At 37.9% G+C, this 13217-nt stretch overlaps 1 protein-coding gene across 2 annotated transcripts in view; it reads left to right on the plus strand.

Moving 5' to 3' along the window:
- DPYD (dihydropyrimidine dehydrogenase) overlaps nucleotides 1-13217 on the plus strand; it is a 382796-nt gene that overhangs the window by 48591 nt on the left and 320988 nt on the right. For both annotated transcript variants that reach the window (XM_067300877.1, XM_013961321.2), the window contains exon 3: nucleotides 1853-1935. In XM_067300877.1, the coding sequence (XP_067156978.1) occupies nucleotides 1853-1935 (83 nt within the window). The remainder of the gene's footprint in view (nucleotides 1-1852; nucleotides 1936-13217) is intronic.

The following is a 13217-nucleotide window of genomic DNA, read 5'->3' on the forward strand; positions in this document are numbered from 1 at the left end:
GAGTCTTTAAAATTTGCGCTCTTGTTTACTCTAGGTTATCTATTCGTTTCCACATTGGGTCTGTGGTTGAGAAGGAATATTTATCTGTGTAAGGCTACATGATTACAGTATTTTCTTCAGACGGGAGCAACCTTTGTTGCCTTCAACTAATTAACACAGTATGGTCTATATAGACAAGGAGGAAATATCAGCAAAACAGAATTTGGTGTTCTCTTAACTTCAGCATTTTTCACCTAGAGAGCACCAGTTATTCTAGCTCGTGTGATACAGAAAAGATTTAGTTCTGATTGATAAAATCTTGTGTGCTTTGGATCCTTCTCTTCATTCTCTACATGCCTTATACCATAAGGTCAAGAGAAATGAACTGCATGATGCTCAGGTTTTCCTGAGTGTGTGCTTAGATGCTGGTGGCACAGGGCTGTTAATAAACTTGCTTTCCTCTTTCAGGGCTCAGAGCAATATTCCAAATAGTGTTTCTTTCAGTCTGTTTTCCTGGCAGAGAGGAGGTTTCATTTTGGTTGAATAGACAGTGTTAGCATTGATGAATCAAGAATTCTTTATTTTATTAGTACTGTCAGTTTGGTTTTCTTACGTGTATTTTAAATGAATGACCTGCCTGTATGTGCTTAGAGCTGAAGGTCAATGTGTGCAGATCTAAATAATGGAATATTTCATTGTAGGGCTTCCCTGTCTTACTTGAGTAATCCCTTTGAGTTTGAGTAGGATTTTGCTGTACAAAGGACAGCTGATTGTAATACAAACAAAGAAAAAAAAATCAGATTACCCTTGGGATAAGACATACTACTTGCATCATTTTTTAAGGGAGAAAAGATTACAAAAGTTTCAAATGTAGATTTCTTGCTTGTTTCTCTTTCTCAAAATGTATTGTTAAAGTGTTAAAACTTTGTATTAAAATATCTATAATTTTATTTTAAAATAATGCTAATTTAATTGTTAAGGACAAGCTGAAAATATTTTATACTAGGTCATTTTCAAATATCTAATCCTTTCCAATAATGCTTTTGTAGTCTCAAATTGAATATCATTATGAAAATAAATCAATGCACAGAAGAAATTACAATAGGTAATTTTTATTGCATTTATAACCGTCTTTAAGATGTGGACTTGAAAAATTATTTCAGATATTAAAAACTGTGAAAACAATATGAAGAAATAATAGTTCACATAGCTTTTGTTTAAAGATACTGCATAAAGAGCCTGACAATCCTGTGTTCAAGCTTGTTAGCTATAATAACTGTTACACTTAAAACTTAATGTTTCTTTTAAAGCCATATGGCAAAATTATGCCTCCCAGAGGTAAGTTTTGGTATTGAAAAAAGGTGCTACAGAAAACAGGGATATCTAAAAGCCTCGTGTATTAGAGAAGCCTCAAGAGGATATAAAGTCTTATGAATGATGCAGATGATCAGAGAAGTCTTGTTTGGTGGCACTGGACACTCATTTTGCGCAGATGAAAGTTTCTGTTGCTCAGCTAGTCTGTGTGTGTGTCTCATATATATGTGTGTATATATATAGCTTTATAAGCTTGCATGCTGATAAAGGAAAAGACAAATTTATTTTTCTTGCGAAAAAGAAAAAAGGTAAGTAAAAATTCTGTACATTTCATTATGGAACATTTGTAAGATTTCCATGACAACCATGTAATAAGATTCATATTTACTTTGTTTCTGAGTTCTCAGTGTCTTTTAATGACTCCTGTGTAATTAAAATAGAATGCATAATTTGTGAGCCTATATAGCATAAATCAGTTTTGTTGGCACGCTGTTGAATAGCGTTAACATACGTACAGTATACTGCTGAAGTCTTACATGGATTCTTCCATTTATTGCAGAACTGTGAGAAACTAGAAAATAATTTTGATGACATCAAGCACACGACTCTCAGTGAGCGCGGAGCACTTCACGAAGCAGTGAGGTAAGTCTGGGTCACCATAGCAACAGTCACAGATGTGGTAAAGAAAGAGTCATTCTTCATTATTGGGGGAACAAATGAGTTCATTGCCACCATTCAGCTCTATTCTCTAAGGTATTAATTTGTCAGTGGAGAGGCTTCCCTTGAGGCTGTACTTTGGTTTCGAAGCTGCATAAATGTTAAGCCTGACTGCACAGTAAAAAACGTAAATGTTTAATTTGTTATTTAAAATGCTTAAGGGGTGCCTTGTTGTATATTTATACTAAACTGCGAATGAAGGAAAATATTGCTCATCTAAATTCTGTAAGTGTTAAATAAATTGTACAATGCCCTTTGAACAAACCTGTGTTTGCTCCTAAATTGAATTTGATTTTTATGTACCTAGTGGCCTCTGTACTCTGATTTTATCCCTGTATTTACATGATTTTGGTTGTGCTAATGGTGTGTTAAAATATATCTGGTACTTCATATATTGTAGAGATGTATATTTTACTTAATACGCTCATATCATTGCACTTAATGCTTATTAAAGGAGGTGAAAATTACTCAGCACATGAATCTTCTGCCACGCTTACTCACGTTGTAGAGTATCTGCTTACAGGAGTCTAGAGAAACTCGCTGGCTCCAGTGCCTGGAACACGGTCCTGATTGCTGCGATGAAAGCTGGCAGAATCAGAGCCAGAGTTGCTAAAATAACTCACTGAATAAATTAAGAAAGAATGTTAATTATATTATCTGTGCATCAGAAAGTAAGTCTAACCTCTGCTTTTAAAGGTTTTGAAAATTGGCTAGTAAAATTTAATGATGCACATATCACTATAATCCACCTGATATCAGAGTAACTTCTTAGATTTGGGCTAGTGCAGTAAAGTTTGTTTTTTTTTTTAAGTAAAAAATACAAATATTGAGGGTCTTACTGAAAAATTAATTACATCCATTTGCTTTGTGTTCATTATCCATTTAAATTTATGGATGTTTGTGAGTGACTCTATCTGCAGTCGTGTTCATAATGCTTATGTCTCATGAACACTGCTATGAATAACTGTTTGCAAAGGTATTCAGACATGAAATGCCAGCCTGCCTCTCTTGAAATCCTTTCTTATTACCTGCGCAACGTATTCATTCCTGCCTGAGCATTTCAAATACTAGTGTTACAAATAACAGTAAAGATAATTGCAGCCACCCTTCTAATTTTTGATTTCTTGCTTTTCTGTTTGTTTTACTTCATACATTTAGGACTTTTTCCCTATGTGGCCAGCCACTCCTCTGTGTATGTAGATTTCTCATGTAGTGCCAGTAAGTGAAAAATGATTTAAAATAAAGATTTGGGGAAAATTTGGCAGACAAACCTACTTTTAGTATTTTCAACAAATTGAATGTCAAGTTGCTGGTCTCCTGCAACAGCGTTCCATAGGCAGGTTTGTGGCATTTTGTGACACATGACTCAGCGCAATTAGTGTCCTAAAAATATGGGACTTGGCAGCTCTTTGGTGATCAACGTTTGCTAGTGAGGGGAGCTTGGGCATTTCAAAGGTCACGAATCTGTTACAGGGACCGTACGGAAGAGTCTCATGATTTTATGCATCACCTACAATAAAATTGTATCTGCTATCTCAAACTTATCCTGGCTATTTCTGGTAGTGTACAAGCCATACTAAGAAATGTTTACTGATTGTACAGTGTGACAGATATTGTGCAGTGCTGGAATTTTCTTAATTCAGTCAATATTATACAGCTGTCTTTTCTTAGATGTTTTTATGGAGGTAAAGAAAATACCTAACTTACTAAATTAAGACTGTAGCCTGGTTTTACAGCTTAATTGACTGAGTCTTAAAAGGTACAAGACATTCATTGAGAGGCATATGCATGTAGGTATGTGTATTTTTGCAAATGTATGTAGAAGACCTTTGTTCCTGGTTGTACAGTTCCTTCAACTGCTGCCTAATCGCTCCATATCTTTGGGTGCTACATTTTTCTATTTGGATCCCAAGACTATTTGTAACATATGTAATTCTAATGATACATCTTTGACAGATTCAAAGTTCACTTTGTTTTCCCATTGCTGTAGCGGCCACTGGACCCGGTGTGGGAGGATGTAGTTTTGCTGTCAGCAGTATTGTGAGATACCTGTCACCTTTTGGTGAGGAAAGCATGGGGGAGAGAGTTGCACGTTGCACAGAGGCACTAAAATCATGTGGGCATGGTAACAACAGAAAAAAACCCTTACCTGGGTAGGTAAGCAGATAGGTGTGGATCTCAGATGAGCTTTAAGTTGAGTGGGCAGTCTGCCCAAATTCTCTCTGATTTCCCAGAGTGGTGCTACTGGTCTGCCAGATGAGAGATACGGTGAACATTTTTCCCCAGTGCTCTCATTTGGAACATCCATTTTAACTTTCTCTTAAAAAAAAAAAAAAAAAAAAAAAAAAAAAAAAAAAATTGTATGGGTTTTAGTACTTTTCTAGGCTATGAGTATCACTGTGCTCCAGATAATCACTAATACCCAAAAAGGGTCTTGTTCTTTTCCAGCCCTTCAGAAACTAAACTGATATGCAAATTAAGGATTGCATTAAAAGCATGTTTCTTGTTTATGTACATATATGTATGCAAAATAAACTTTCTGAAGAGTTTTGAAATAATCATAAAGCATATTAACTTCCTCTAGCTCTAGTTTGTGTATTATTCTAGATATTGAATGAGATAATAAGATAAGTTTGCCATAACTCAGGGTATAAAGGGTGGTATTGCAAGAATTTCATTTAATTTGGAGTGCACATAACTGAATTGACTGCTTTATGGTTTTATTTTGTTAGTATACCCAAAATGGTTTATTTACTATATTTTAATGTTAGCTTCAAAGCTTAAGTAAGCAATAATAATAAAAAATTAATTTTTTGAACCAATGTTTATAAATGGAAGAACTGTTGCTTTACATATGAATGTATATGCTATAATTTAATTTGGTATTTTATGTATTAACTTGCCAGAAAAATAGTGTGAATATACCTATAAAGTCAGATTGCATAAGTAAGATCATTAAGCTTCTGTTAAACAGGACTCAATTTGTTCTTAATATATAACCACTATAAAAAAAAAAAATCTGGATCCTGATCCTTGGTAAAGCTTCTTTCTAGAAATTGAAAGGAGCTTTTAGACCGATGGGGCTGCTTCATGGAGGTAAGTATTTGAGGAGAAAGTGGCACAGCCAACTGTATGCTGACCCCGATAGTCTTTTCATAGATGGCAAGAACAGAGAATAGGGACTGCTTCTGTAACCATGCCTCAGGGAAGGTAAAGTAAAGCAGTCTTGAGGCTATTTAACAACACAGAATGAATTTTAGCGGAAGCGTGGAGAAAATCCAAACCCAATCATTAATATTAATTTAAAAGAAAATAAAGTAAATGCAAAAAAAAAAAGTTTATGCAGCTATAGGTTATAACAAGGCGAAGGATAAATTTCAGAATGCAATGGCCGTGAGCTGTCAGGAACAGAAAATTTTTCTACTGAATGCATTCCCTTTCTCTTTGTCCAGGCTTCCAGTGTGACTGTAAAGCATTAGATTGGGACTTGCTGAGGTTGGAAGTGACCTCTGGAGGTGTCTAGACCAATGCTCTTGCTCAAAGCAGGGTCAAATAGAGTATGTTGCTCATGGCCGTTTCCGCATGTGTTTTGAATATCTCCATAGATGGAGACCCCACAACCTCTCTGGGCAACCAGTTCTAGCATTTGACCACCCTAACAATTTAAAAAAAAAAAACCAACCCAAACTTATGTTTATGTGGAATTCCTTGTATTTGTGCCCATCGCCTCTTGTCCTTTCACTGGATACCACTGAGAGGAGTCTGGCTCTGTCTTACTGTCTCCCACCAGGTGTTTATGTATGGTGATAAGACCCTCTGGAGCCCTCTGTCTCCAGGCTAACCAACCCCAGCTCTCTCAGCCTCTCCTCCTGTGACAGACCCTCCAATCCCTTAATCATCTTTATGGCCCTTTGCTGGACTCGCTCCAGGATGCCTATATCTCTCTTGTCCTGGGGATCCCAGAGCAGGTCACAGCACTCCAGAGGTGTCTCACCAGTGCTGAGGAGAGGGGAGGGATCACCTTGCTTGACCTGCTGGCGATGCTCTGCCCAGTGTGGCCCAGGACGCTATGGGCTGCCTTTGCTGCAAGGGCACATTGCTGGCTCACTTATTCTTCACCAGGATCCCCAGGTGCTTTTCTGTGTTGCTTTCCAGCCTGTACTGGTGCATGGAATTATTCTTCCCCTGGTATGGGACTTTGCCTTTTCCTGTGTTGAACTTCATAAGATCCTTGCTGGCCCGTTTCTCCAGCCTGCCAAGGTCCCTGGTGGCACAAACTTCTGGTGTATTGACCACTCCTCTCAGCTCTGTGTCATCTGCAGACTTGCTGAGGGAGGTAGCTCATGGCAAGGGAGCTGAATTATACACATACTATCCTGCAACTGAATTGATGGTGCATTGCTTTTGGACAATATACTAGGAATGTGCTTTAGGCTTGCCTAGTGTAGATTTCATGAACTTTGTGTCAGAGAAGCAAAGCCGCAGTATTTAACACCCTGTGAAATTGGCTGTGCATTTGTTTACTTACCACCACGAATGAAATGGCTTTTGGCAGTGAGCAGTTACGTAATAAGACTGGTGAGATGTTAAATGTATGAATGGATATTACTTGTAGGTGAATACATCTATGGTCTGTCTTGTGAACATTGACTGAGTAAGCATGTGTGAAAGCTTTGCAAGTGAAAATTAAAGCTGAGTATTTTTAGGTAGACTTGTTGTTGCTAAACAAAGGTTTAAACGTATTTCTTCATACTTCCAAGTAGGAAAGGACAGAGAGATCTTTCCTCATCTGTTTGGATCATTATAAAAAGGCACCAAACAAAGTTCATTTGGAGTTGTTTCTTTTGCATTCACATATTTGCATGTGTTTTTGGATAAAATGAACATGGAAGTGAGGCTTCAACTGTGATTTTTAGTTTGATAAAGCGGTTTCTGTTAATGATGATATTCATGCTGTTGTCTTGACAACTATTTAAGCTTGGGTTAGTAATAATCAAGCTCCTTTTAATATGGTCTAGACTCTCAGATGTATTGACAAATAGTTTCCAAGGCTGGGCAAAACCCAAGAAAATTGCACTGTAAGAAGTTCTATGGTTTCAAAAGTGTTCATCCGTTTGCAGAGTAAAAGTTAGGGATTTAAAAAGTGATCAAAACATGTATGAGACATACTGCAATATATCTAATAACCTACTTGTTAGAGTTTTGACTTGGAAATTATGAATTTAATTTTGGGTACCATTTTGTGACCGGAACTTCACCATCATCCTTGGTGTGCTATAAAGTCTGTGGTGTTACGGACTGACCAGATTGGCAGCATCAATTGCACTGCCTAAACATTGACCGCGTATCTTCACAGTGCAAGACGGCACCGTACAAGGATAGCTAAGACTGTTGAACGAGCGACCTAGGTGCTAGAGGCTGTTTAGGCAGTTTTACCTCATTTCTCTGTTGGCTAATTAACCTGGGCAGTGTTCCTGAGCCACCCCCTCTCCACCCTCAGGGGACTTAGCGAGCCTCAGGATGCATTGGTTGGATCCTCTCGCAACCGAGTCATTTCTGTCTACAGGGAGGCACTGCAAAGCTGTGGCACCATGCATGTGTAGGAACCTGTAACATTATTGTGATTGTTTTTGTGATAGTCATTAGAACTTGCATTGTCTTTCTGTATCATTTACCTATAGTCATGTATCATGGGTAATTACTGCATGAGTAAATTAGAGTACTTCATATTTCATTTGCAATTAAAAAAAAGCAGTTGTGAAATGTAACAACTCTGTTGTTTCAAGTCACAGGTATAACTCACACTGAGGATGTGGTCTCTGTAGTCCCACAATGTTCTTCATCTGTGCTTTAGAAGGTAATTGCATTGCTTTATATATTTAAGTATAAATCAAGAAAACTATAAAGTGTCTTGTTTTGAACCTGATTGCAAGATGGGCTATTTTGTTGAATAGCAACTTTATAATACCTTGACAAGAAATTTTGATGCTGAATTGCATTTCTAAGTTTATTTCAGCTTATAGGCTTGAATAGGTTTATGCAGTTGCACATGCACTGTTCAAAATATCATGTATAATTTCTCATTTTTCATTTATGAATTGTAATTTACTTTTGGTCTAGTTAAGTGGACAGAGGGATTGAGATAGGTTAGAAAGATTGTGTTTTCCCTTAAATGTGCCTTCTGTCACCTGTATAGCATAAACTAATGTGTAACTTTACCTGACCTGAGGTGGTGCATAGCAGGACTGACAGGGTGCATGTTCAGGACTGACAGTTGTAAAGGGATGTTGAATATTTTAGTGATTCCACTTGGCAATGTACACTCACTGTTATTTTATATCAGATAACTGAATTATACCTTAGAGTGGACATAAACATATACCTAGAACGAAAGCATCATTGTCAAAATAGGAAGCTGTGAATTAACAAATCATATACATGGTTTTAGAAAGATATGTTCTGTCCCACATTATAATCACTACCTTTGTTTGTGTACTCTAATATTGTGCCTAAAGTAAGATTTTTTTTTATGTAAGCTATTTTGTAAAAACTTTTGTCATATGTTTTTTGTGCTTTCTCATACATATTAGTGGACTGTACATCACTTAGTCTGTTCTGTGTATGGCAAATAGACCATTGCTGTATGCATGTGTACCATTCCTGGAAAAACTATTTTGTAAGGGGGGGGGAGAAGAAAACAAACCCCACATTTTTGTCACTTGGAGAGGAGAGTCTGTTTCTGCTTTTGAACCATTTAGTTTTATGATTTAAAGAAAAAAATAGGATAACAGTCAAAATTTTGCTTTTAGCAAACTGCAGGAGATACTGTCTGATGTTGGTAGTGAAAGAGATTTTGAAAACCACTGCGGCAGATGGCTTACCACAAAGACTCCAAAGATGACATGCAGTGGGTGCAGTGTCATACCTTTCAATGACTAATAGCCACTCATCTGCAAACCGTTAGAGCAGAAAAATGTACTAATGAATCTTAAGTTTCCTCTATTGGTTCCTCTCTGTTACTTTTTAAAAAGCAATGCTTTGAGATACTTCTTAATTTGTTTTTTTGCTACTATTAATGATCAGGAAAAAACGCTCTGGACTGATAGAAATGCCGTATGGAGTATCGACTACCAGGTTTATAAATACCTTAATTACATCAGCTCATACTCTTTGAAAAAATCCGTTGGATCATTTACAAAAAAAAGTATGGAGATGTGTGAATTTAGTACCCTGATTATCTTGCCATAAACCATGGTTTTCCATAGATTGGTGGCTCATAACATTTTAGACCATCCTAAAAGCATCTGGGACACATACAGGAGCTGGGTGTGTTATAACTTTGGCAAATGAGTCAGGTGTTTAGTTCAAGCTGTCGAAGCTCACGCTGCTATATCCGTAAGTCGTGAATTTAATCTCTGCAGTAGCCAGCGTGCTCAGAATCCCACAGTGCACTTGTGTCACGAAAGACTGTTTCCTGCAGTAACTGCTGTTCTGCGTGCGCTCGGAAATCGGGCTGCCTTTACAAATACTATTTTAAATACATCTGCTCCTGTTTCTTTTCAGACGTGCACAGTACTTGCAAAACCCTCTGAAAATAAAATCTGTGTGTGTTTCCTTCTCTCTTGTCTCTGTGGTGACCTTTGAAGTCAATGGGCTGTGTATTGCCATGGGCATCTCTGAGTATATTCTCCTTGGAGTCCAGGATAGAAAGCAAAGCTAGAGGATTGAGCACAAAATGTGCAATGATAGTCTTCAATCAAAACTGCTTTCTGGGCTGCCTATCTGTGCCTTGTATGTTCATCAGCTTCCTTCCTGATTCCAGTGTGTTTAGAACACTTCAATTGTAATGAATATGAGTAACTACACATAAATTTTTTGCTTCTTAAGCATCCTGACTTTATAGTATACTGAATATTGTGGTTCTGGACATAAGAGCAAATCTCCATTTTTCTGGAAGTGTTTTGTTTATTGGTGTGAAGGGTGCTTGCTTCTGCATGGAAGTCTGTTGCCTTGTTACGAAGGTGAGCATATTGGATTCTATACTTTGTTTTTTGCTATACTGTTTGCTCTGTTGCAGTGTTTCAGAGATTAAGCTGTGGGTCCAACTATTCCCCAAGATATTTAACTTTCATCAAAGTTAATCTGCCCTTCCTGGGTAGACTTCTGAACTTAAATCCTGTTTGTTTACTTGAGGCTACTTGGGAGAGCCAGAAAAGAATACTTAAATTAAATATTCCAATGAAATCAACATACTTTATTGAAAATAAGACCCTAGTGTGTATTGGATTTTTTCAATAAATTAGTTGTACAAGGATTTACATCGATAGTACACATTTAGCAATTTGGTTGCAAACTTTTGGAGAAATAATCTTCCATGCTCAGTGCTAAGGAACACAGATATTTTACAGGAGAATCTTTTTTATTGGAGTTTGCTGTTGAAATGTGTTTGGCAGCCAGTTAAGCACTAGACCACGCTAGGTCTTTCAGAATACCACCTGAAGACATTCCCCACTAGTGCCTAAGGTTAAGCTCCTAAATTTTGGCACTGCTAGAAGGGAGGAGTATTAAGAGTTTAGGCAGCAATTTGTGCAAAGGAAGCTGCTCACAAAGTGAGACAAACTTTAAAGGTCTCATGGAGAATCAAGGAACAAACTACATATATTCTTCAACATCTCTTGTCCTCTTGAGTATTTAATACAGCTTGTCTCAGATGCCGTTTGCAACATGCAGAAAATACTGACAAGTTTATTTTTGGAGCAGTCATTTGCAATAAGTTTTGATTTTGATTTGTACGTATTTAGTTTGTTGAATCAAACTGAAGCATTTAGTTGTGACTTGGTCTGATACTGAGCTTCAATTTTTTTGGAGAAAACAAGAAAAAAAGGCATTTTCTTTTAGAACTGTTCAAGGTTTATTTTACAAATGTGGCCAGTGTATTTGGACCCATTCAAATGCACTGTAATAATGGATCTGTGTGGTGAACAGAATTTAATAGAAAGAATTAAAATATGTTTTCTATCAGAGTATTTGTAAAAGATGTTAATTTACAATCTGACACCATTACAATACTATAATCTTAAAATTGGTAAGTAAATTTTTGTAAAGTAGTTGTAAAGATTTTAATATTTTGAAAATACTAAGAGACTACTGTTTTATTCACTGAAGGTTTTTCCATATTTATTAGTATTAATAGTAATCAAGGATTGACTTTGTATTTGGCGCTGTACAAAAACTTGAAAAATGGTCTTGGCCTGAAGCTATTGAACTCTGACAGTATTACCAAAAGGGCAAGAAAGCAGTCATATTTCAAGGAATATTTTTGTTATACAAAAAAAAGTTTATAATTTTCCAAATGTGTTTTTTTTCCCCCCTCTTACATTGTACACCTTTCTCTGAGTGCATAGGGGCCTCCTAGGTGTTTCTTCATATTTGTTTTGTTTTTTGTTTTGTTTTTTCCCTAGGGAATGGGAAGTGCACTTGACTATGTATAAAAACAGTTGCTTCATAATGTATGACTTCTTACTTTGCTCGTAAATGTCCTTTGTTTCTTGGACTACGCTTCAGGCTAGCCTCACCTCACTCTTCCAGTTGTGAATTTACTTACATGGCAGCTGCTGGTGTTTTTAAACCTCTCCTGTCTTTAAGTGCTGTCTCTTGTGATCTCTTCTCAGACATAATAATTAATTGTGGTGGGAATTGTTCACCTTATGATTAAAGAACTACACAGGGATATTTAAAAATACTTAAAAATAGCGGTTATTTTATATTTAAAAGCTACCCTGGCCCCACTGGGTACTTGTCACTGAAGAGTGCTGTGAGTGCATGGCTCAGCCTGAGTACTGCTAGCCCTGCGGCTGCCCCAGCGGAAACCTTGGAGCTGGGTCCTGCGTCTCGCACCCGTTCTGCAGGCTGCACCAAGATGTGGGAATTGCAGCTGCGCTGTTTTCAGTACGAGGCCTAGCTAGTTTAATTCTTTTTTTTTTTTTTTTTTTTTTTTTTTTTTTTTTTTTTTTTTTTTTTTTTTTTTTTTTTGAGCAGATCCAGACAAGCTTCCATGACTCCTGGCAGCCTTAGGTTAGTCATGGGCTGCCTGCAGGGTGCCTCTGCCTGGTTGTCGGCGGGCACTTACCAAGCCGCTGGGCAGCTTGTGCTGGGCTGCGGCGGAGGCAGGCTCTGCTGGCGAGACCTCCTGGGCTGGTAGGCGCTCGTGTGCCTGCTGCGGGGGAGCCCGTGCGCGGCCACTGCACTGAAACTGCTGGGGCTCAGCCTTCGGCATAGGTTGCTCGAGTCTCACTGTCCCTTCCACACTTGTAGTGGGACTCCTAAAGTGTTCCCCGTGTCTGCTCCACTCCTACGGCCCCTTTGCTACCACAGGCGTTTATCTTCCTTCATCGCCTCAGCGCTCTCTGGCTAAAGGTAGAAAGTAAATATTGGCTGTACTAGGGTGAGTAGATGCACAAAGGTGGTGACAGAAATGCTGGTAAATAAGGTGTTTGTTATGTGACAAAAAGCTAAGCATATGCAGATGGTACTGTTCTTTTTTTAAACCCTGATAGCATAGGTGAAATAAAATATATATCTGTATGTCTGGCTCAATGAAAGGCAAAATGATAAATTGGGAACTGTATTGCTGCTGCATTTAAGTAGGAAGTCTTGACTTCATTGAAACTTCACTAGGAGTTTTGCTGTTGACTTCAGCATAGACATAATTTCAAACTAGGGTTTCGTTAAGTTGTGAGTGAGGTGCTATAATTCTTTCAAATCTGTTAAAATCAAATTTCCACTTTAATATTTGTTCTTTATTACTGCTTTTTCCTGCCTGTGAACTAGTTAGGCATTTCAGACACATTCTTGAGGAGTAGAGGAAGGAGGAGGAAGATGCTTTATATGGCAGTAAGCTACTATTGGGTGCTCACACTAACGTTTCTGTTCTGATCAGGAACACACTTTGGAAGCAGATCACCCAATTGATCCTGTTTATGCTCTGTTTCGTGTCTTGGAGCTCATGAGCTGTATTCTTTTCACATGATACTAGGCCCCAAGATGTACTCCAGAAGATCAGCTAGGGTGCTCGAACACCATAGTCAATTCAGTCCATGGGCCTAGGTCAGAAGTAAGCGTAAATACCCCTTACTGCAATGTGTGCAGGGTTTTTGTCAGGTCTTTAATGCAAGCTGTCTTGCTGTAGAGATGCCCTACTACTGGGC

The sequence above is a fragment of the Apteryx mantelli genome, chromosome 8 (assembly GCF_036417845.1).
Source record: "Apteryx mantelli isolate bAptMan1 chromosome 8, bAptMan1.hap1, whole genome shotgun sequence".
Lineage (NCBI taxonomy): Eukaryota > Metazoa > Chordata > Aves > Apterygiformes > Apterygidae > Apteryx > Apteryx mantelli.